Consider the following 26,224-nt stretch of genomic DNA (forward strand, 5'->3'; position numbering starts at 1 on the left):
AGACAATACTACGACTCTACAACCTTTACAGAGGAATTCTTTTTGACTAGTCTCATTGTCTAGTGGTAATTTATCACAACAACTCAGCATTCAGCACTGCTACATGGTAACTTTAGGTCACGTTGGAATAAAAAGTTTATAGTTTATTATAGCAGGTCGTCGAGATAGTGACTCGCAGTCCAGTAATGATAGGACAGACTCGATGCCCCCCATCTCGTGTGGCCCAACCGTACAGACAGAGAAATAAGTGTCTTCTCAAAGTGTGACGACTACACAGCGGCAAAACGGAACCATCTACAACAGGCACTAGTTATAGATATGGTTTTCATTGTATTTCACGAGATGTAAATTTTTCTCAGACGTAACTGGGAAGATACTCGTATTTGTTTCTTTGACTATACATATACAGCAATTTTATCATCAATCGGCCAAGAAATACAAGTGTTTGGTCGTGACAACGAGCGCTGGTGAGAACACCAACACTAACAAGAAACAAGAAAAAATATATCTCCCCTTCAGAAACACTGCTTCCTAGTACTACCTAGAAGCAATCTCTCTCTGTCTCTGTCTCTGTCTCTCTCTCTCTCTCTCTCTCTCTCTCTCTCTCTCTCTCTCTCTCTCAGAAAATTTAGCTATTTCTTCGTTCCACAGCCACAGGTGTTGAGAGACGGACAGAGATTATAGTGGTGTGTGTGGTTGAGTGTCTTTTATTTTCCTTCCCTTCTCTTCTTTCTCCTTCACCCTTAAAAAAATATAACAGTTTCAACGCACAACATTTTAATTTTCTTTCTGATGCAACGAGACGCATTTTTCAGGTTAGGAGAGTCCCTTGGCAGTGAATGGATCCTTCAACGGTGTAATTAATCCCTCCTCCAGTTAGAAAAATTCATCTGAAACTGAAAAAGAAACTGCCAGGAATTAAAAGAAATGGTAATAATGATAATAATAATAATAATAATAATAATAATAATAATAATAAAGGAAAACTAAAAGAATATAACACCCAAACCACCAACTGGTCCAAGGGCTGAACATTTGACTTCACTCACGACCTTGACTTTCGACCCAGTAGCGTAGCCAGGTCTGTATAACTGGGGGGGAGGGTCATGTGAGGCCAAGCTCTGTTCTTGGGGGAGGGTCACTGTTACACAGGCTTCATATATTAAATAATCCTTAAGTTCAAATGGAATTATTTCTTCTTGCACTAACCTTGACCCTTCCACCAACTTTGATTAAAATCGGATAAAAAGACTTGAGTTAATCTTACCCTGTGACTTTGACCTTTGACCTATTCCTCATAAAATCGATTATCTTCATCCTTGGCTTCCCTTAAGTCTTTGCCTAAAGATTGTTACAAATCTAAGGAGAACTATTTGAGTTATAAGGTCTAGTATTTAACCTTACCTTGACTTTTGAAGGACTGTTCTCGAAATCAAACTCCATCATCCTTGCTTTATCATTAACCCCTTCACAAAATTTGGTCTAAAATAAAATTCTTAACCTGTTCTTGCCATGTGACCTTGATCTTTTACCTCTTGTTTGCACCAAAATAGGTCAACCCCTTGACTTATCCTCAACCCTTCCACCAGATTTGATCTAAATTTTGTCAGGGCTGTTTTAGATTATTTTCTCTCACACAGACCCACGCACAGAAACTGATTGATTAAATTATTCACACACACACACACACACACACACACACACACACACACACACACACACACACACACACATACACACACACTTGTGTCTGCTGTTAATGTATACTCTTCGCATTTGTGTCTGATGCAAGTGTTCCGCCAAGTTTGGCTTAAATCGCTCTAAAACTAATTGATTATATTATTCACACACACACACACACACACACACACACACACACACACACACACACGTGTGCTTGTTGTTAATGTATGGTCTTCACATCTGTGTCTGATGCAAGTATGGAGTTGACGGTAAGTTCCACGTTGAGAAGACATGAGGTATGGGAGAGAGAGGAGGATATGAGGCAAAGAAGGAGGGGAGGGGAGAGAAGGAGAGATGTATGCAGTATATATATATATATATATATATACATATATATGTGTGTGTGTGTGTGTGTGTGTCTGTGTGTGTGTATGTGTGACAGAGAGAGAGGGGGGTGAACTTCTGCAGCGAAGGAGGAACAGGAAGGCAGGGAGGGACGCAACAGTTGAAGGAAGGGATGGAGAGACGCAGGTGGAGGGATGTGAAGGGGGTAAGAAGGCAAAAGAAAACGTAGACGGGAGGGGGGGGGGGTTGGATGGAAGGGAAGAGGTGAGGTAAAACTGTTGGAAGTGGGGAGAGAGAGATGCTGCTGTGGGGAGGAAGTTAGGCAGAAGTGTTGGAAGGTCGGGAGGGGGAGATGCTGCTGCGGGGAGAAGGTGAGGCAAAACTGAAAAAGGATGGGGAAAGGAGACGAGCTGTAACACAGGATGGAAGGGAGGAGGTGCGGCAAAATTGGAGGAGGGTGGGGAGGAGAGAGTAGCTGCGACGTTGGGTGGAAGGGAGGAAGTGAAACATAACTGGCGGAAGGGGGGGTGGGGGTAGATGCATATTACGATGGAGAGAAGGGATGGGGGGTTGAGGGTGAAGAGAGGAAGGCGAGGAGTGGAGTGAAGATGGTGTGAGGTTGGAGGGAAGTGGTTGGTGTGGTATGTAAGCAGCAGTGGCCAGTTCCGACAGTCACTGCATCATCCACAGTCTGATTCTCTCAAGCCAAGTACTCATCTCCACTGGACTTCTCCCTTCAAGTCCTCAGCTCTCTACCAGGTGATGCTTCCTCCTGTTGTGTATGTCACATTTGCATGTGTTACCTGTACTGTTTTCCGTCCTTAGAAATTGAACATCAGCTATGGAAGACTCTTTCTTAGTTGTCAATTTTTCTTTCCTCATGTCTAACTTAATTCCTAACTTACATTTTATAGAAGGCATATTACAGTCTCAACCAGCACCAGTTCCTGCAGAGTTTATATGGTGCACTGTTAGCTTTGACTGGAATACAATATCTTCTAGACGACTGATAACATAGTGCAATGCATATAAGCTGAACTGTTAAAGACTGGAAGGCAGCACTACTTAAAGCACACACACACACACACACATATATATATATATATATATATATATATATATATATATATATATATATATATATATATATATATATATATATATATATATATATATATATCGAGCTAGTGCGAAGCCCTCGCGAGTCTCTCGTCTAGTAGTGGCATTTTCTCATATACGAGACTCCCTACCCGACCTGGCCAGACTGTAAAGCTTTTGAGAAGCTTATATCTCAGCAACCACAGGGCCACAGGAAACGGTTAAGGGGATGAAAACAGGGAAAGCTGCAGGTATGGATAGGTGTGCAGTGGAATGCCTTAGAGGTGATGGAGCGACTACTGTTGCCTGGTTAGTAAGATTGTTGAATGTGTGCTTTGTGAGAGGTATGGTGCCAGTTGACTGGGCAAGTATTTGTGTGGTCCCGTTGTATAAAGGTAAGGGTAATGTACTAGCTTTAGGGGTATAAGTCTGCTGAGTGTTATAGGTAAGGTGTATGGTAGAGTGTTAAGAGAGTTAGAGAGGGTACAGAGGGAATGATTGGTGATTAGCACTGTGGCTTTAGGAGAGGGAGGGGATGCGTGGATCAGGGGTTTGCTGTGAGACAGGTGTGTGAAAAGTATTTAGCAAAAGGTAAGGATGTGTTTTGGGCATTCATGGATTTAGAGAAAGCATATGACGGAATTGATAGGAGGCTTTGTTGACTGTTTTGAGTGTATGGACTTGATGGTAGGTTGCTAAAAGGAGTGAAAAGTTTTTATGTAAATAGTAGAGCGTGTGAAAGAGTGGGAATACTGTGAACGATTGGTTTCCCTTGAGAGTGGGGCTGTGGCAGGGATGTGTGATGCTGCCTTGGTTGTTTAATATTTATATGGATGGTGTTGTAAGGGAGTTGAATGCAAGAGTGTTTGGTGGAGCTTTGAGTCTGGTGAATGCTGATGGTAAAGAGTGGAATCTGAAGCAGCTGCTGTTTGCAGATGATACTGCAATGGTGGCTGATTCAAAGGAGAGATCGAGACAGTTGGTAGAGGAGTTTGGAGGGGTGTGTGAAAGGAGGAAATTGAAAGTAAATGAGAATAAGAGTAAAGTGATGAAGTGTACAAGGTTGGTAGATTGTAGGAGGATGAATATAGTTTTGAATGGTTAGTTGGTTGAGGAGGTAGAGTGTTTTAAGTATTTAGGGTCACATGTTGCTGTGGATGGAAGAATAGATGCAGAAGTAAAGTTTAGAATGAATGAAGTAGGAAAGGTGCTGGGAGGAATGGAAAACGTGTTTTGCTGTCGTTCGCTTAGAACGGATGTAAAAAGAAAACTGTATGATTGTGTTGTGGTACCGACTGTGTTATAAAGGGCTGAAACATGGAATATGGGAGTAGCAGGAAGGAAAATTTTGAATGTAATGGAGATGAGGTGTCTGAGAAGCATGTGTGGAGTCACGCGTATGGATCAAGTGAGAGATGATGAAGTGCGAAGGAGAACCGGACTTGTGCGGGAGATGGCTGATAGAGTTGAGCAGATGGTATTGCAATGGTTTGGGCATAGGTAGAGAACGGATCATGAGTGACTGGTGAAAAAGATAACTAGATCTGATGTGATAGGTGTAAGGCTGAGAGGAAGACCACGAGCAGGATGGATGGGCAGTGTGAACAGAGCGTTTGATGTGAGAGGGATGTCTGTTGAGCAAGGAAGAGTGGCTATGCGTGATAGAAATGATTGCAGAGAAATTGTCAATGAATAAATGATGACACAGCCCTGAGGGGACATTCTCCCACCTTTGGTCTGATCAGTTGATCATGTCAGGTTGCGGGTAAGGGGATGGATCCATTATGATGTGGCAGGGGTACAAGCTCTGATGTCGGACCCTGCTGCGGATGTCACTGATTGCACTGAGCAGTTGACCCTTGTGTGGTGTGGTGCGGTGAGGATCTGTCCCTTCTCTCCTTGGGACTAAGATGCAAATGAAAGTGTTTGAGTGGATGAGTAAATTGGGAGTGTGTCGTCCTGTCTCGGCTACCTCCCTTTCCATGGGGGAAGCAGCCTAGGTATATAGATAGATAGACTAACTACTAACATCTTTATCATCCAGTCTAACTCTCTTTACCTCTTTCCAAAACATTTTCTTTCATTCCCTCCACTTTACACTTAAATTCCTTCCAAATTCCTCATCCACTCTTTTCTTACCATCTCTAACTAATCGTTTCACCTCTTTTCCTCCCTACATATAACTCTCTATTTCGTCTCTCAACTTCCTCCATGCCTCTGCTACCAATCCATTCTCTAAACGGTTTCTTTCTTTGCGTCACTGTTTGTCTAACCTCTTCATTCCACCATACTGTTCTTGCACCTCGTTTTCGCCTTCTTGTCACTCCACACACCACCACACATGCTGTACAGATTTCTTCTGTGAATATCTTGCACACACCTTCCTCATCCCCCATCTGCTCCAGATCTTATTTGCCTGATCGCTAATCCACTTCTTTCTTATATTCTGACTTTGTTTCTTCCCCTTGCAATCTTTCTATCCTCCTTGTATGGACCACTTCCCCCTGTCCTTCCCTCCATCTATTATTCCATTGGACTTGAAACTTGCCTTTCTCCACCACCAAATGGTAGTCAGAAAGCCCACTCTCCCAACCCCTGTATGCTCTGACATCCATTACATACATTTTCATTCTGCCATCCACACACACATAATCAATCATTGCCCCCCGTTCATTCAGTTCACCACCCTCCCTTCTCATCACACACACCACGTATACCTGTAGATCACTTTGTGCCTAAAGAGGGTATTGGCTATCACCAACTCCCTCCCCGCACAAATGTCCACTAGAGCACTGCCATTCTCATCCATTTCTGCAGGCACACCCCACTCATCAACTACACCATCCACCTTCACATTCCTTACTCTTCCATTCATATCTCCAATCAAAAGGCTTTCTCTTTCCCCTCAAACTTTTCCATGTACACTTCCACATTTGCCCAGAACTCTTCTTTCACTCTGCTCACACGTTGACATACACACACACACACACGCACACACACACAAGTGCTCACGTTTGTATTCCCACTAGTCAATCTTACCCACACAATCCTTAAACCAACTAATTCAAACTCTCTTTTATTATGTTTCCATCTCTTGCACACAACATAACATACGCCTTCTTTTGCCATCTCATCCTCACCAACTCCCGCACATACAGTATACCCCATCCATACTCCCACTCACACACTCTCACCCCACAAGCTAGTCCCAATTAATCCACATAATATGTTCACTTTTGCGCTTTAATGCACCTGGACATTTTCTCTTTCACCTCATCATTCGCACCCATTACATTTCATGTTACAATTCGTACCATGTCGTCGCTTGTTCTTCTGTCTTGAGGCGACGCTTCTTGTTTGCATCGTTAATTAGTTGTTTTCGGAGGAGGGGCAATAACCCTCCACCAACCCACTTGTTGACACGTAGGGAACACGTGTTTGTTGGTTATAAGGTTACCACCCACGTATTAAATGATTTCCTTGTTAAAAGGAAAATATTTGTCTTGTCACTCAGTGTAGAATTTCGTGGAACTGAGTGCCACTACACTGAGTGAGTGGATGATGGGCACCCTATCACACCCTATCACACACCCTATCATATATATCCTTTCACGGATCCACCTGGTGAACAAGCCTACATCTTTTCTATCCTTAATGACCTAGAGCAGCTTGTACAGCACCCTACCCGTATCCCTGACCGCCTTGGAGAGAGCTCCAACATACTTGACCTCTTCCTCACAACTAATCCTTCTGCTTACTCTGTTAATCTTTTCTCTCCGTTTGGCTCCTCCGATCATAACCTTATTACCTTAACCTGTCCTATCACTCCGGTACGGCCTGTGGACCCTCCAGGGAAACGTCGTCTGTGGCATTTTGGAGCCGCGAACTGGGAGGCCCTCAGGCAGTACTTTGATTTTCCCTGGAATGATTATTGCTTCCATGGCCGTGAGCCATCTGAGTGTGCCTTGCGCATTACGGAGGTTATTCTCTCGGGCATGGAAGCATACATTCCTTTCTCATATCCTTTGACTAACGCAAGAAAGCCTTGGTTTAATCACGCTTGTTCTAATGCTGTCTGCAACAAGGAGAGGGCCTACAAAAGGTACCGGAGCCAACCCACCCCTGAATCACATCATCTTTACGTTTCTGCCCGGAATCGTGCTAAGTCTGTTCTTCGCTCTACTAAAAATAATTTCATCCATAATAAATGCTCTCAACTCTCCAACTCGAATTCTTCCCGCTCCTTCTGGCACCTTGCCAAAAATCTTTCTAACAACTTTACCTCATCATCCTTCCCTCCTCTTTTCTACTCTGATGGTTCTGTAGCTATTTCTTCTACTGATAAAGCAGATCTCTTCGCACAGACTTTCTCCTCCAATTCCACCTTAGACGATTCCGGTGCTGTTCCTCCATCACTTCTCCCCTCTGACTTCCTCATGGCTGACATTAAAATTTCTTCAGTTGATGTATTTTCTGCCATCACTGGCCTCAGTACTAACAAGGCATATGGGCCTGATGGGGTCCCTCCTGTTGTTCTCAAGAACTGTGCTTCTGTGCTTACACCCTGCCTAGGCAAACTCTTTCGCCTTTGTCTGTCAACTTGTACCTTTCCTTCTTGCTGGAAGTTTGCTCTCATTCAGCCAGTCCCAAAGAAGGGTGACCACTCCCAACCCTCCAACTATCGTCCAATTGCTTTAACGTCCTGTATTTCAAAAGTTTTCGAGTCAATTCTTAATAGAAAAATTTTAAGGCATCTTTCCTATCACAACCTTCTTTCCGATCGTCAGTATGGGTTCCGTCAGGGACGCTCCACTGGCGATCTTCTCACCTACCTTTCAGACTCCTGGTCATCCTCCTTTCGGGACTTCGGCGAAAGCTTTGCCATTGCACTTGACATCTCAAAGGCTTTCGATCGAGTCTGGCATAAATCTTTAATTTCCAAACTGCCCTCCTACGGTTTCTATCCTTCTATCTGTGCCTTCATCGCTAGCTTCCTTTCTGGTCGTTCTATAGCCACTGTTGTAGACGGCCATCGTTCTTCTCCTAGATCTATCAACAGTGGTGTTCCTCAGGGCTCTGTCCTGTCACCAAGTCTCTTCCTTTTATTCATCAATGATCTTCTAAGCTGTACATCTAACCCTATCCACTCATACGCAGATGACTCCACCCTTCACCTTTCCATTCGGTTCCCGCAACGCCCATCTCAACAGTTACTTCAAGAAACAAGGGATGAGGCTATGGCACACCTAATGTCTGACTTGGCTCGCATCTCTGACTGGGGTAAAAATATGGTTGTCTTTAATGCATCTAAGACTCAGTTCTTACACCTATCAACCCGACAAAATCTTCCACAGGTATACCCATTAATGTTTAATAATATTCAGCTTAATCCTGCATCATCCTTGAACATGCTTGGGGTTTCATTTACTCGAGACTTATCTTGGAAAGATCATATTACATCTCTTGTAAAATCTGCTTCCAAAAGATTGGGTGTGCTAAGCCGACTCCGCTCTTTCTTTACCCCTGCACAATTGTTGTCTCTATACAGGGGTTTTATCCGCCCCTGTGTGGAGTACAACTCTCATGTGTGGGGAGGCTCCCCACACACAGCTCTTCTCAATAGGGTGGAGTCAAAGGCTTTTCGTCTCATTAACTCTCCTCCTCTTACTGACTCCCTTCAACCTCTGTCTCTTCGCCGCACTGTTGCATCTTTATCTCTTTTCTATCGCTACTTTAATGGTCACTGCTCCTCTGAACTGTCTGCTTGCATTCCTCCACCTCTACGACGTGCGCGTAGCACCCGTCTGGCAGCAAACTCTCATCCCTTTTCTGTCCAACTCTCTAATGCAAGAGTTAACCGTTACTCCCAGTCTTTCATTTATGCAACAGGTCAGCTCTGGAACTGTCTCCCTCTATCTGTATTTCCTGCTGCCTATGATCTCCAGTCTTTCAAACGCAGTGTGTCCAGGCATCTCAAAATGATCGGATCTTGAATTTGGCTCTCTATTGTATTTTGTTTTTCTCTTGGAGGGAACTGTTACTGCGGGCTCATGGCCTTTGATTCCTTCTTCCTCGCATAAAAATATATATATATATATATACTGTAGGGAACACGTGTTTGTTGGTTATAAGGTTACCACCCACGTATTAAATGATTTCCTTGTTAAAAGGAAAATATTTGCCTTGTCACTCAGTGTAGAATTTCGTGGAACTGAGTGCCACTACACTGAGTGAGTGGATGATGGGCACCCTATCACATATATACATATATATATATATATATATATATATATATATATATATATATATATATATATATATATATATATATATATTCTTATTATCGGATGGGTTTGATGATTTAAAGGAAAATATTTTATAGAGTGTTTGAGGGTAACAGCTGTCTTTCTGGTGGCTTCAAATGTTCTGGGTTAGCCTGACTGGCATCATCTGACGGGTTGTGTAAACAATCAGAGCAAATCAGGGATTACACAAGGGTTTCATTTACATGACAATAAACGATGAGGAAATGGGACGCTAAAGCCAATATACCATACGTGACTGTTACCCAGGAATCCATTTACTATGCAAGGTGGCAACCATACAACAATTTTGCGCCTGGTGATCTACTTGGATAAGGCGCTCCAACCCGATGGTGACTGTGTTTCCGTTTGAGGAGAGTGAACGTTTATTGCTCAAATAACGTCACTCAGGGGCGATTGAGGTTGATCACAATTACCATAAATTTTGGAACTAAGCAGCCTAGCCCAGGCCCCTACCGTCCTGATGGGGCCAAACAGGCTTCGATGATGGTGATGATAGTTATTATCGTCCTATCATATAACAACAAGCAAGTCATCCCCTACTTATTTCATTAAAAATTTTTGTTTCAAATACTGGTATAATTATGTTAACCAATGTAATTACACATCAATGCTACAGTAACCCGACATGGGCACGAATACTACCGTATTTAAAAATTACTTTCATTCCCTCAGCTCTGTTCCTCCCTACAATTCAACACCTAATCCAACAGTCCCAACCCGACCTTCACACATGTGCTCACAGACCTGTGTGTGTGTGTGTGTGTGTGTGTGTGTGTGTGTGTGTGTGTGTGTGCAGATGAACGGAAAGTTCATTTACAATGCTCGATTGGTGTTAGGCGTTGGAGACCATCATCCACTCACTAAATGTAGTGCTGCCAACTTCTTCCTTCACCTTTATTATTTTTTCTGTGTCTGCCCTCCTCTCACCGTATATCCCTGACACTTCCTGTCACCTTTTATTATTATTCATTCCTCTTCAGGTTATTCTACACTTATTAGCAAGCCTAGTGATTTCCTGAAACAAATGAAACCAGTCACAACACTGGGTGGTAACCATCTAAACAAATTATGGGTTGATGTGGAGCCTACGATGGTCCCCTCTGCTAACTGGGTGGGGAGTTGCATATGTGCTCTTATCAGGGAAGCAAACATCCAAACTCTTTCCCGCACCTCACTGTGTCGAGGCGCTGCAAGGGAACATCGGCTCACTGAACTGGACGGGCCTGCGGGAGAGGTTGCTTGCCTGCGGTTGCTGGGTCTACTCGGCCAGATAGACCGGAGAGCTCAACAGCAACAAAGTGTTTGAGGGGGTATGGAATGTGAAGTCACACGTAAACATAAATAAGTTAGTGTGGTCACCGCCGTTATACACAGGGGTCAACATTTACCCGAACCACAGAATCACAGGGACGAAACGCTGCAGCTGTGAGGTCGCGATATCCCTTGCTTTGTGCTGTAAACCAGTGAATTTATTCCCTAACATGAATGCTACTATATATTGTTTAAGCTGTTGTAAAACCAGTTTCTGCCATAAAACACATCGACCTTGTACTCGTTTCACTCTAACTTGGCCTTAATTTTAGTCATCTTGTAGCTTATTTCTCATAGCTCAATGGCAGAAAAAGGCAATACTACGACTCTACAACCTTTACAGAGGAATTCTTTTTGACTAGTCTCATTGTCTAGTGGTAATTTATCACAACAACTCAGCATTCAGCACTGCTACATGGTAACTTTAGGTCACGTTGGAATAAAAAGTTTATAGTTTATTATAGCAGGTCGTCGAGATAGTGACTCGCAGTCCAGTAATAATAGGACAGACTCGATGCCCCCCATCTCGTGTGGCCCAACCGTACAGACAGAGAAATAAGTGTCTTCTCAAAGTGTGACGACTACACAGCGGCAAAACGGAACCATCTACAACAGGCACTAGTTATAGATATGGTTTTCATTGTATTTCACGAGATGTAAATTTTCCTCAGACGTAACTGGGAAGATACTCGTATTTGTTTCTTTGACTATACATATACAGCAATTTTATCATCAATCGGCCAAGAAATACAAGTGTTTGGTCGTGACAACGAGCGCTGGTGAGAACACCAACACTAACAAGAAACAAGAAAAAATATATATCCCCTTCAGAAAACGCAACACTGCTTCCTAGTACTACCAAGAAGCAATCTCTCTCTCTCTCTCTCTCTCTCTCTCTCTCTCTCTCTCTCTGTCTCTCTCTCTCTGTCTCAGAAAATTTAGCTATTTCATCTTTCCACAGTCACAAGTGTTGAGAGACGGACAGAGATTATAGTGGTGTGTGTGGCTGAGTGTCTTTTATTCTCCTTCCCCTCTCACCTTTCTCCTTCACCCTTAAAAAGATAAAACAGTTCCAACCCACATAATATTTATTTTCTTTCTGATGCAACGAGGCGCATTTTTCAGGTTAGGAGAGTCTCCTGGCAGTGAATGGATCCTTCAACGGTGTAATTAATCCCTCCTCCAGTTAGAAAAATTCATCTGAAACTGAAAAAGAAACTGCCAGGAATTCAAAAAAATAGTGGTAATGATGATAATAATAATAATAATAATAATAATAATAATAATAATAATAAAAATAATAATAAAGGAAAACTAAAAGAATATAACACCCAAACCACCAACTGGTCCAAGGGCTGAACATTTGACTTCACTCACGACCTTGACTTTCGACCCAGTAGCGTAGCCAGGTCTGTATAACTGGGGGGGAGGGTCATGTGAGGCCAAGCTCTGTTCTTGGGGGAGGGTCACTGTTACACAGTCTTCATATATTAAATAATCCTTAAGTTCAAATGGAATTATTTCTTCTTGCACTACCCTTGACCCTTCCACCAACTTTGATTAAAATCGGATAAAAAGACTTGAGTTAATCTTACCCTGTGACTTTGACCTTTGACCTATTCCTCATAAAATCGATTATCTTCATCCTTGGCTTCCCTTAAGTCTTTGCCTAAAGATTGTTACAAATCTAAGGAGAACTATTTGAGTTATAAGGTCTAGTATTTAACCTTACCTTGACTTTTGAAGGACTGTTCTCGAAGTCAAATTCCATCATCCTTGCTTTATCATTAACCCCTTCACAAAATTTGGTCTAAAATAAAATACTGAACCTGTTCTTGCCCTGTGACCTTGATCTTTTACCTTTTGTTTGCAACAAAATAGGTCAACCCCTTGACTTATCCTCAACCCTTCCACCAGATTTGATCTAAATTTTGTCAGAGCTGTTTTAGATTATTTTCTCTCACATAGACCCACGCACAGAAACTGATTGATTAAATTATTCACACACACACACACACACACACACACACACGCACACACACACACACACACGCACGCACGCGCGCACACACACACACACACACACACACACACACACACACACACACACACACACACACACACACACACATACACTTGTGTCTGCTGTTAATGTATACTCTTCGCATTTGTGTCTGATGCAAGTGTTCCGCCAAGTTTGGCTTAAATCGCTCTAAAACTAATTGATTATATTATTCACACACACACACACACACACACACACACACACACACACACACGTGTGCTTGTTGTTAATGTATGGTCTTCACATCTGTGTTTTGATGCAAGTATGGAGTTGACGGTAAGTTCCACGTTGAGAGGACATGAGGTATGGGAGAGAGAGGAGGATATGAGGCAAAGAAGGAGGAGAGGGGAGAGAAGGAGAGATGTATGCAGTATATATATATATATATATATATATATATATATATATATATATATATATATATATATATATATATGTGTGTGTGTGTGTGTGTGTGTGTGAGAGAGAGAGAGAGAGAGAGAGGGGTGAACTTCTGCAGCGAAGGAGGAACAGGAAGGCAGGGAGGGACGCAACAGTTGAAGGAAGGGATGGAGAGACGCAGGTGGAGGGATGGGAAGGGGGTAAGAAGGCAAAAGAAAACGTAGACGGGAGGGGAGGGGGTTGGATGGAAGGGAGGAGGTGAGGTAAAACTGTTGGAAGTGGGGAGAGAGAGATGCTGCTGTGGGAAGGAAGTTAGGCAGAAGTGTTCGAAGGTCGGGGAGGGGGGGAGATGCTGCTGTGGGGAGAAGGTTAGGCAAAACTGAAAAAGGATGGGGAAAGGAGACAAGCTGTAACACAGGATGGAAGGGAGGAGGTGCGGCAAAATTGGAGGAGGGTGGGGAGGAGAGAGTAGCTGCGACGTTGGGTGGAAGGGAGGAAGTGAAACATAACTGGAGGAAGGGGAGGTGGGGGTAGATGCATATTACGATGGAGAGAAAGGATGGGGGGTTGAGGGTGAAGAGAGGAAGGCGAGGAGGGGAGTGAAGATGGTGTGAGGTTGGAGGGAAGTGGTTGGTGTGGTATGTAAGCAGCAGTGGCCAGTTCAGACAGTCACTGCATCATCCACAGTCTGATTCTCTCAAGCCAAGTACTCATCTCCACTGCACTTCTCCCTTCAAGTCCTCAGCTCTCTACCAGGTGATGCTTCCTCCTGTTGTGTATGTCACATTTGCATGTGTTACCTGTATTGTTTTCCGTCCTTAGAAATTGAACATCAGCTATGGAAGACTCTTTCTTAGTTGTCAATTATTTTTTCCTCATGTCTAACTTAATTCCTAACTTACATTTTATATAACGTATATTACAGTCTCAACCAGCACCAGTTCCTGCAGAATTTATATGGTGCACTGTTAGCTTTGACTGGAATACAATATCTTCTAGACAACTGATAACAGTGCAATGCATATAAGCTGAACTGTTAAACACTGGAAGGCAGCAGTACTTAAAGCACACACACACACACACACACACACACACACACACACACACACACACAAATATATATATATATATATATATATATATATATATATATATATATATATATATATATATATATATATATATATTTGTTTATTACGTGCTAGTGCGAAGCCCTCGCGAGTCTCTCGTCTAGTAGTGGCATTTTCTCATATACGAGACGCCCTACCCGACCTGGCCCGACTGTAAAGCTTTTGAGAAGCTTATATTTCAGCAACCACATGGCCTATAATTGCGTGGTTTGCACCATATGCTAGACCCATTCTTTAAGATTTGTTTTTAATGAGTTTCATTACACCCCAGTGATGCACGTGACACGTGACACGCGGCAAGAGCAGTATGTTGAATATCTTCAAAAGAGGGCCACAGGCGAGACAGTTTGTCGTAAGGGCATGAAACTTGGTAGGTAGATAGCCATCAATATACTCTAGGCATCCTCGGGGTGTTAGGAAAGATTTCATTGCTTTCGGATTTAAATGCCCTTGCTTGAACCTTGCCGAGAAAAACGTTTTATATATATATATATATATATATATATATATATATATATATATATATATATATATATATATATATATATATATATATATATGAGGCCCTGCACACCTCAAGGGAGAAAGCGCTATACCATCTGAAACTTTTTTTTTTTTTTTTTTCACCAGCTGCTCCCTCAAACTCTACCCGATCACTGCACAAAGTCGCTTTGGTCACTTCAGACTTTCACCCTTGCTGCACTCTTTAGAATTTGGGAAAGCGACTTTGTGCAGTCATAGAGTAGTGTTTGAGGGAGCAGCTGGTGGAAAAAAAATGTAAGTTTCAGCTGGTATGGCGCTTTGCCCCTTGTGGCGTGCAGGCCCTCATATATATATATATATATATATATATATATATATATATATATATATATATATATATATATATATATATATTGAGTGTGGTATAAGTGGTTTATTGAGTGTGGCACAAATTTATTGAGTGAGGTAGGGAAGATATATGGAAGAATTATAATAAAGAGAGATATCAAAGTCCTAGTGAGTGTTGAACAGGATGGCTTTAGGAGTGGCAGAGGATGTGTGGATCTAGTATTTGCAGTGAGACAGATAGAGAAGGCTTGTGAGAAGGACCATAAGATGTTTTTAGCTTTCCTGGATCTGGAAAAAGCATACGACAAAGTAGACAGAGAGGGATTGTGGAAAGTTTTGCGCATGTATGGTGTAGATGGTAAGCTGCCAGGTGCTGTCAAGAGATTTATGATGGTAGCGAAGCATGTGTAAGGGTTAAAGGGCATCTAAGTGAATGGTTTCCGATCGGTGTGGGCGTGCGACTAGGATGAGTGATGTCCCCATGGTTGTTCAATATATACAGTATATGGATGGGGTGATGAGAGAAGTAAAAACACGAGTTATGGAGAGAGGGATGGCGTTGGTAATGAATGGTGAGAGATGGAATATATCAAATTTGTTGTATGCTGATGATGCAGTACTGCTTGCAAGTACCGGACAAGAACTTGGTAGGCTAGTGCAGAGTTTTACTGCTGTCTGTGAGCATCGTACCTTGAGAGTAAATGCAGAGAAGAGTAAAGTGATATAGTAAGATAGTTCAAATAGTTGGGTACAGTGATAGAAAAGAGAGGAAAATGTACAAAGGAAGTTGAAAGTAGAGTGACACAAGGAAGAAGAGTAGCTGCTGCAATGAAAGCCTTGATAAGAAACAGAGGCTTGAGTGTTGCAGCTGTATGAGGCTTACATGAGGGAGTGTTAGTGCCAACTTTAACATATGGGTGTGAGACTATGGTGTAGTATGAAAATGAAGTCAAGAGTAACAGCAGTGGAGATGGGACTGCTGAGGAATGTATGTGGAGTACAGAGGGTTGATAGGATACGAAATAATGTGATTCGTGAAAGGTGTGGAGTGAGGAAGACGGTGGACACCAGAATCGAAGAGAGTGTCCTGAGATGATAATGGTCATGTGGAAAGAATGGATAACCATAGAGTGGTGAAAAAAAGGTATACCTGAGCGAATTTGAGGTAGGGAGGAGGCGAGGTTGGCCAAGGAGAAGGTGGAGAGATATGGTAGATGAGTGTTTGATGAAGAGAGGTTTGGAAGTCGGTGGGGCTGTGAAACTGACAAGAGATCGAGCTGGCTAGATGAATGTTGTGAGGAGAAGTGTATGATCTGGGATTCTGGCACCCCTTGTAAGCATGGCAGCTTCCGGATTGACTCAGTCAGATACGTTTGTGTAAAGCTGCAGAATGTGGTGAATGTGTTTGGCGTGTCCGGTAGAGCCAGGATTCCGGGGGCTTGATTTATGAGTGAATCGAAGTGTGGCCTTTTGGATTGGGCAAGTTTGTGCTGTCTGGACATTGCTACTCCTCACCCTGCCCTTGGCTGGGAAAGGAGATCCGGATGATGATATATATATATATATATATATATTAGGTGTGGCAGAGAGGTTTTGAAAGTCAGTGAGTTGGATAAAAGAGAGAAAAAGATAGAGTATCAGGAGAAATTGAAACATGAGTGGAACGTAGTGAAAGATCGGGATAATGGCAGCGTGGAGGAGGAATGGCAGTTGTTTAAGAGTGCTGTGGTGGGGCATGCAGAAGAGGTGTGTGGTGTGAGACGTGTGGGTGCTGGTGTAAGAAAAGGAAGTGAATGGTGGTGCGAGGAAGTAAGTATGGCTGTGGCTGAGAAGAGACGTGCATATGAAGTGTGGCTGCAGAGGAAGGATGAGATGTCATATGAAAGGTATAAGGAGAAGAGGAATAGAGCGAGAAGGGCTGTGCGTGATGCTAAAGTGGCAGCAGATGAGAGGTGGGGTAGGCGGCTGACAGAGAATTTTCAACAGAATAAGAAAATGTTTTGGAAGGAGGTGAAAAGGGTGCGAAAGGGAGAGTCCGGGAAGGAAGAACGAGTAAAAGCAGAGGATGGAAGGATGTTAACTGAGATGGATGCAGTAAGGAAGAGATGGGCAGAGTATTTTGAAAGATTGTTCAATGTAGAGGAGGAAAGAGTGGCTGAGATTGTGGCGGATGGAAGGGTGCAAGGAATAAATGTGTTGGGAGAGTTTAATGATTCTTTGATCACGAAGGAGGAAGTGGAGAAGGCAGTAAAGGAGATGAAAACAGGGAAAGCTGCAGGTATGGATGGGTGTGCTGTGGAATGCCTGAAGGGTGGTGGAGTGACTATTGTTGACTGGTTAGTAAGATTGTTGAATGTGTGCTTTGAGAAAGGTATGGTGCCAATTGACTGGGCAAGTGCTTGTGTGGTCCCGTTGTATAAAGGCAAGGGTGATAAGTATGAATGTACTAGCTTTAGGGGTATAAGTCTGTTGAGTGTTGTAGGTAAGGTGTATGGTAGAGTGTTAATTATGAGAGTTAGAGAGGGTACAGAGGGAGTGTTTGGTGATGAGCAGTGTGGCTTTAGGAGAGGGAGGGGATGCGTTGATCAGGTGTTTGCTGTGAGACAAGTGTGTGAAAAGTATTTGGCGAAAGGCAAGGATGTGTTTTGGGCATTTATGGATTTAGAGAAAGCGTATGATAGAATTGATAGGGAGGCTTTGTGGGCTGTTTTAAGATTGTATGGACTTGATGGTAGGTTACTAAAAGGGGTGAAAAGTGTTTATGTAAATTGTAGAGCGTGTGTAAGAGTGGGAAATGCTGTGAGCGATTGGTTTCCCGTGAGAGTGGGGCTGCGACAGGGATGTGTGATGTCACCTTGGTTGTTTAATATTTACATGGATGGTGTTGTAAGGGAGGTGAATGCAAGAGTTTTAGGTGGAGGTCTGAGTCTGGTGAATGTTGATGGTGGAGAGTGGAATCTGAATCAGCTGCTGTTTGCAGATGATACTGCATTGGTGACTGATTCAGAGGAGAGATTGAGACAGTTGGTAGAGGAGTTTGGAAGGGTGTGTGAAAGGAGGAAATTGAAAGTAAATGAGAATAAGAGTAAAGTGATGAAGTGTACGAGGTTGATAGATGGTAAGGGGATGAATATAGTTTTGAATGGTGAGTTGCTTGAGGAGGTAGATTGTTTTAAATATCTAGGGTCACATGTTGCTGTGGATGGAAGAATAGATGCAGAAGTGAAGTTTAGAATAAATGAAGTAGGAAAGGTGCTGGGAGGAATGAAAAAAGTGTTTAAATGTCGTTCGCTTAGAATGGATATAAAGAGAAGGCTGTATGAGGGTGTTGTGGTACCGACTGCGTTATATGGGGCTGAAACATGGAATATGGGTGTAGCAGAGAGGAAAAGTTTGAATGTAATGGAGATGAGGTGTCTGAGGAGTATGTGTGGAGTGACGCGTATGGATCGGGTGCAAAATGATGAAGTGCGAAGGAGAACTGGAGTTGTTCGGGAGATGGCTGGTAGAGTTGAGCAGAGGGTGTTGCGATGGTTTGGGCATATGGAGAGAATGGATAATGAGCGATTGGTGAAAAAGATAACTAGATCTGATGTGAGAGGTGTAAGGCTGAGAGGAAGACCACGAATAGGATGGATGGACAGTGTGAAGAGAGCGTTGGATGCGAGAGGGATGTCTGTTGAGCAAGGAAGAGTGGCTGTGCGTGACAGAAATAAATGGAGAGAAATTGTGAATGAATAAGTGATGACGCAGCCCTGAGGGGATATTCTCCCGCATTTGGTCTGATCACCTAGTCAGGTCAGGTGCGGGTAAGGGGATGGGTCTGTTATGATGTGGCAGGGGTAAAAAAGTTCTGCTGTCGGGCCCTGCTGCGGATGTCACTGATTGCATTGCGCAGTTGACCCTTGTGCGGTGTGGTGCGGCGAAGATCTGTCCGTTCTCCCCTTTGGGGCTAAGATGTGAATGAATGTGTTTGAATGGATGAGTAAATGGGGAGTGTGTCGTCCTGTCTCGGCTACCTCCCTTTCCTTGGGGGAAGCAGCCTAGGTATATATATATATATATATATATATATATATCATCCTCATCATCCACAGCCGTTGAGGTCCACTGCAGGACCGGCCTATCCCTACCGAAGTCGGGACGATACAGCCAATGTATCTCTACCAAGTGGCATAGGCTGTCTGGTAGAGACTGTATGTAGCGTGAGAATTGCTTGTTAGTGTAAATGTAGTGTTGTAGTGGCTTTGGATGTGTGTGTAGTCTGTGAACCAAGTGTATTCGGCCCCCCTTAAGCCGATTGCGTGCAAGCATACTAGCCCTTTCGCGCACGATAAGTTTCAATAAGTTTTCTGATCCCGGAATTACGACTACGAAGCCGCCCTGGCGGTGAGCGCGCGCGCGGCAAATTTGAGCAAATTTGAGCGAATGAAACACATTCTTGCCTTATTTTCGCCCCCCAAAAATCAATGTATTCCCATGAAACCTATGTCCAGGTATGCATGGATGTTTGTTCTATCTGATAAACATGACCAAAACACAGGAAAACAACAGTACAGAAAGTTATGAGCCCTGGAAGGCATGTCGAGTAAACATTTTTGACTTCCCAACATCGCCGTTTGAATGTTTTCCATCCTACAGGAAAATGATTAATATTTTTTTTATAGAGAATTTCATCAGCTTTCTAACGAAACCAATCTGGTTTAGATACGATGTATACTTTTCGAGAAAATGGTCAAAAACTGAGAGCCATTTTCGAAAAATTTTCACTGACCTCTGAGAGCTAAGTTTTCCCAGGGACCTAACGTTTTTATTACATAGTAATATGCCCCCATTATCCAGCTTTCCCACTGTGACGGGAAAACCCCATACGCCTCATAGTTCTCGAGTAAATCGAAAAAAAGTACAAGGCACTCCGTGCGTGATTGACTTTCGTGATGCGCGCATGGCGTACACAATGTTCCCGTCTACGTAACCACGAATTCTTATGAGAAATATTACATTTTTATGTATTGTACATATATAGAATTTCCTGCTCTTCATCATGGTTCAAACGTGAAATCGATACGTCCAATAGTTTCCGAGTAATTGGCAGAGAAAATGAGAGTATTACTACGAGCCTTTCTCAATGGTAACAGCCGGGAAGAGACACTCATTTCCACCGTCTTTTATCGCACAAAACGTAACATAATGCTTACATTTTGGTATTGATCATACGTAGAATTTAGTGGTATAGATCATGGTTGTTACAGAAAATCGATAAGTCAAACAGTTTTCGAGTAATTGGCCGACAAAGTGAGGTTATTACTCCGAGCGCTTGTCACTGATAACAAATGCGAGGAAAAACATTTCCCTCGCCTTTTACCCCCCAAAACGCTACCAAAGGCTTACATTCGGGTATTGACTACACGTAGAATTTAGTGGTATTGATGATGGTTGTAACAGAAAATCGATAAGTCTAATAGTTTTCGAGTAATTGGCCGACAAAGTGAGGTTATTACTCCGAGCGAATGTCACTGATAAACGCGAGGGAAAAAAAAACATTTCCCTCGCCTTTTATCCCCCAAAACGCTACAAAAGGCTTACATTTTGGTATTGATCATACATAGAATTTAGTGGTATTGATGATGGTTGTAACAGAAAATCGATAAGTCTAATAGTTTTCGAGTAATTGGCCGACAAAGTGAGGTTATTACTCCGAGCGAATGTCACTGATAACAAACGCGAGGGAAAAAAACATTTCCCTCGCCTTTTATCCCCCAAAACGCTACAAAAGGCTTACATTTTGGTATTGATCATACATAGAATTTAGTGGTATTGATGATGGTTGTAACAGAAAATCGATAAGTCTAATAGTTTTCGAGTAACTGGCCGACAAAATGATGTTATTACTCCGAGCGCTTGTCATGTCACACAACAACCGCTAGGAACAAAAACATTTCTCTCGCCTTTTACCCCCCAAAACGCTACCAAAGGCTTACATTCTGGTATTGATCTTACGTAGAATTTAGTGGTATTGATGATGGTTGTAACAGGAAATCGATAAGTCTAATAGTTTTCGAGTAACTGGCCGACAAAGTGAGGTTACTCTTCCGATCGCTACCAACTTTTACACACTTTTTTCCTTGCACACCTGCCTGAAGACTATGCTACCAACTTTTTTTCCCTCTATCTGTACAGACTGTTACATCTTCCATGGATGTTTTCCTATTGTTATAACCTACTACACATAAACATAACTCTTCTATAGTTACTGCTGTGGAGATTTACTTTCTTTCATATGTGTAATCTGTAGGAGAAAATGGATATTTGTCTGAAAGTGTGAGAGGTAATGGTAATAGATTATTACATATATCAACAAAATTTGCAGAACTCACTTCCTCCAGGGGTGTTGATCCAGTTAGACCAGGGATTTGAAGATAAGGAGTTATGTAGTGTGTGTGTGTGAGTCAGCTTCTCCCTGAGAGTATGAGGCAAAGCTATTTTTAGCACACACCACACTCGTTCACGGAAACTCGCAGCTTGTTTGACGTATATTTCATACAATTCCATACGCATTTACACTATCAGAATCACAATAATTCCAGCCCTAAAAACACCGGTAATTCTCCCCTCCCAACTTCAGGTTTGCCCCTTCACAACACTTTGTTTCATGCCACACATGAAACCAAGCCATCCACAGTATGTTTCACACAATATATATTTATGCCTTGGCTTCATTTATATACGTATTTCCACTCACGCCATACGGCCTACGGGGGGGGGTGGAGTGGTGCAACCCCGCTACACTGACCATGTGTCTGGCTCCAAGGCCCAACGATTGCTAACGGCCAGAATTGCTTTTCAATACATATATGAATGTTCCATCAACAATATCACATCACTATATGTTCACAAACAATGTATTATCTCACTGATTCAATAGGGTCTTTGCCTTGGGCAAGAGGAGGAGAATTATGGACGATTTAAAGGGAACCACGAGCTGTCAAACATCACTGGCTGACTGCTCAACAAACACTGAGGTTGGAGGGAGCGGGCTGAGGCTGATAAGGCAAAGCAGTGTTGCCAATGACTTACCTCCAGTAGGCCTTGGCTACCCTAAGACGCGCCAAAAAATCACGCAAATCGGCCTATAAGTTTTTTTCTGACGAATATTTTTGGGCCTTGAAGGGGCCTTAAGGACGCGAGTCGCGTGACTGTGTCTGGCGGAATGCAAGCCGACATCACGCGAATCGCGCGACTGTGCCTGAAAGGGCTAGTATGTGACACTGGTTCAACCACAGCACCCCTTGTATCCGCCAAAGTAGCAAGTGGCTTCGTGAACGCTTCCCAAAGTTTTTACAACTCTGGCGGGAGGCGAACCCGCGCTCACCAGCGCGCGAAACGCACACTCTACCACTGTACCACGAGGCTCCATATATATATATATATATATATATATATATATATATATATATATATATATATATATCCATCATCCAATCGTACATGGCCCCGTGAGGAGCATAGGAGCCCGGGGCTAGGCAGTTGGTCCCGAGATTTAAGATGACAGTGACAAGCCTCACTCATCCGTGAGTAGTATTACATGAGCAATCAACCCCAACCTCTCCTCGGATATAAACCTTCACCGGCTCAATCCGACTGGAGCGCAATAATTACCCACTAAACCACCAGGCGCCAAAATTTGGTTATATGGTTACCACCCAGCCTAGAAAATGGTTTCCTGGTGTACAGGAAACCATTTGGCTTGTCACTCAGTGTATATATATATATATATATATATATATATATATATATATATATGCTGCGTATATGATTAATCAAGCAGTATAACTCAAACACCGCCACTAAGGAGAAATTGGGTGCGTTTCAATGCGTTACATAAATGGCATAGGTAATGATATCCCCTATTTGATCAGGTTATATTTTTCCTAATAGTAATAACATGTAAGACAGTAATAATCATGATGATGATGATGATGATGCTCTTCACTGTGCAGGTGCCACTCAGAGTCCATGATGCGAGTGTTGACAGGGGTGGCGGTAGTGGTGATCGCCCTCATGGCCCAGGCTGAGGGAGACGGGGAGTTGAATAGCTCCGTGGATGACAGTGACAGTTCCACAATTATGGCCACGTTGTCCCGTGTAATTGGCGCAATTACCAGGCTTGCATTTGGTAAGTATCACTCTACTTCATATTGTCTTTTTGTCCCTGATATGTCTTGTCCTGAACAACATATTCAACAGTCTGTTCCCTGAGGCTCCAGAATCCTCCTACGTGTTACAGCTCCACTTATCATGACTTTTTTCTACTACACTTATAGTCGTGGACAAAAATTCGCCTAACCCATTTTTCCTCTTGTACATTGGGCTCTGCTCCCGTGGCTAACACTCGTACTGGGCTGAAAGTGGTTTAGCATGTTCCTTTAACCATGATTCCCTTTCGTATAATACGTCAGAGGAAAGTGAAAGAGATGCCTTGAGTGTGAAGCTGATGGAGTGAAATTGTAGATGAACTTTTGTCCCCACCTGTACAATACTTGGGAAATTTATTTGTTAAAAATCGACATGGTTGCGACGACAAGGCCAAAAAAAGTAACATTTTTCTGCCACCGTTCATTATCATCATCACCATCTAAACATGGATGGGGTTATAAAAGAGATACAAGGTGCGGCAGTGGATGTCGGAGTGGCCGTTATGAGAGAGGGCAGTGTTTGGAAACTCCCTGTACTGTTGTTTGCAGATAATACTGTGTTGTTAAGTGAAGACGATGGGGAGCTGCAAGGCTTCGTGGATGAGTATGGGAGAGTGTGTAAGAAACGGAATTTTAAGGTGAATGTAGGGAAAAGTAAAGTTATGGTCTTCGAGAGAGGTGAAGTCAGTGAATGTACAGTGGGGTTGGATGATGAGGAAATGGAAAATGTGAGTACGTTTAAGTACTTGGGTAATATGATGAGTAAGGATGGAAGTTTGGAGGGTGAAGTGCTTGAAAGGGTACAACAAGGAGGAAAGGTTGCTGGTTCCTTGCAGGCAATGATAAGAAACAGGGAAGTGGGCATGGAAGTGAAAAAGTTATTACATGACAGTGCTGTGATACCAACTCTGACATATGGAAGTGAAGCTTGAACGTTGTTGGAGGGACACAAGTCAAGAGTGAGAGCAGTGGACATGAGTTATTTGAGAGGAGCCTGTGGAGTCTCATGGAGAGACAGACTGACAAATGAGCATGTGAAGGAGCATTGTGGTGTGGATGTGGATGTGAAAGGAAGCATTAGGAGAAACACTGAGATGGTTTGGCCATGTGGAGGGGATGGAGAGTGAAAGACAGACGAGGAGAGTGTATGTGAGTGAGGTGGAGGGGGAGAGAGGGAGGGGAAGGCCAAGGATGAGATAGAGGGATGAAGTGGCGAGGTATATAAGAGAGAGGGGTGTGAATTGGGAGCAGGGCAGTGAAATGGCGGGGGACAGGGGTGACGTGGAAGCGATTTGTTTGTGGCCACCCCGTATAAGGGATTAAGGCGTCTGGCAATGGATAGATAGCTCATCATTATCATCATCATCATCATCATCATCATGATCATCATCATCATCATTATCCCAAACCTAATTCCCATCTATTACTGTTCATTCACTTTAGCTAGGCTGAGATTTTCGTTCTTTATTTCTGTGTGTGTTAATTTCTTGAAACCAAATGGCAGAATAAAACAATGCTACGACCTAGTTGCATTTTTTTCGTAGCACTTTTTCGTGACTAACATCACATATTCTGGTGTTAATCTCTTGTCATAGCCCAGCATTCAGGATGAATTAATGCCAGTTTTACGATCAGTTAACGTGAGCAGAGTATAGATGTTATGAGGTAGGATACAAATACAGTATACAGAGAAACACAAGCATAAAAATAACAGAACAATGAAACAGCTTGCCCACTGAAATGATCCACGTAAACATAGACACATTATCCTAGTCTTTGTTCTAATTCTTTTCGCAATTAAAAAATTGCCCTCTACTTTTTCAAGAGCATCACATACATCTGTGGGAAAGAGTCCTTCCGGCGACTTCAAGATAATTTTTTCAACCTGATGAGATGTTATTACTTCGTGTTCTTGCTTCACAGGGTTATTATATTTAGTTTAGGACAGACTTTTTATCTGTAGAGGCCTGATACAGCCTTCATTTACCCCTTCTGTATAAGGAATCTGCCATAAAGTTAATAAAACTGACTGCAGGGAGCAAGAGCAAGATGTACAAAGACATCACTGGACTGAAGCGGTTAAAAGAAAAAGAGTTTGGAACTCAGTGTCATGCGCACCTGCAGATCATTGTCATTCATCCTGTGCAAACCCTTGTCCATTCTCTGGCTTCCTACACTTCGACAGCTAGTTTTCTAACACACTCATTTACCATAGTTATGCATTTTATAGGCACACCACGACTCCTCCTTCCACCCAAGTCACACACATAGGCCTATAACATTTTCACCACCCAGTTAACGTCTACATCAACAGTCTTCATTACTCCACATCTTCCATGAAACTTTGTTTCTTTCCCTATCAATTCTAGTAACTCACATATTTCTTTACAGTACCAGTTGCATTGCTCTAGCTCTTAATTTTCTCATACTCGCGCCATACCAAGACCACACAACCATGCGTTAATGTGAGCACTGCCACAGCTTCATGCAATAATTGTGTAGTCTCCATATTCAGTACTCTGTTGCTTATCAAGGCCTCCATAATATCGGCCGCCTTTGTACCTTGAGCTACTCTCCATATATTTCTTACACCTTTATCTTTCGTTGTGAGCTATAGGGAGGTACAGATACTTAAATCCTTCAACCTGTTCAGATTTCTACCCAGTCAGTAGCACATGACACTGAGAAGTACCTTTTCTCTCAACAATACCCATCATTCTGCTTTTACCTACATTTACTTTAAAACTACACAGCATACAGACAATTAAAAAAGATCTCTGAGCCAAACTGCAATGATGATGCTCTTAGCAAGTAACACATTATCTTTTGTGAACATCAGATCTGGAACACTCTGTCCAC

General features: G+C 42.8%; 1 protein-coding gene across 1 annotated transcript in view; it reads left to right on the forward strand.

Moving 5' to 3' along the window:
• Nucleotides 1–26,224, forward strand: part of LOC145395798 (uncharacterized) — a 90,030-nt gene that overhangs the window by 41,862 nt on the left and 21,944 nt on the right. Inside the window, exon 2 of the mRNA XM_080269335.1 lies at nucleotides 23,171–23,346. Coding sequence (XP_080125461.1) covers nucleotides 23,171–23,346 — 176 coding nt within the window. The remainder of the gene's footprint in view (nucleotides 1–23,170; nucleotides 23,347–26,224) is intronic.

Source organism: Coenobita brevimanus, chromosome 33 (genome assembly GCF_032717465.1).
Source record: "Coenobita brevimanus isolate Jiangsu-jjx chromosome 33, ASM3271746v2, whole genome shotgun sequence".
Lineage (NCBI taxonomy): Eukaryota > Metazoa > Arthropoda > Malacostraca > Decapoda > Coenobitidae > Coenobita > Coenobita brevimanus.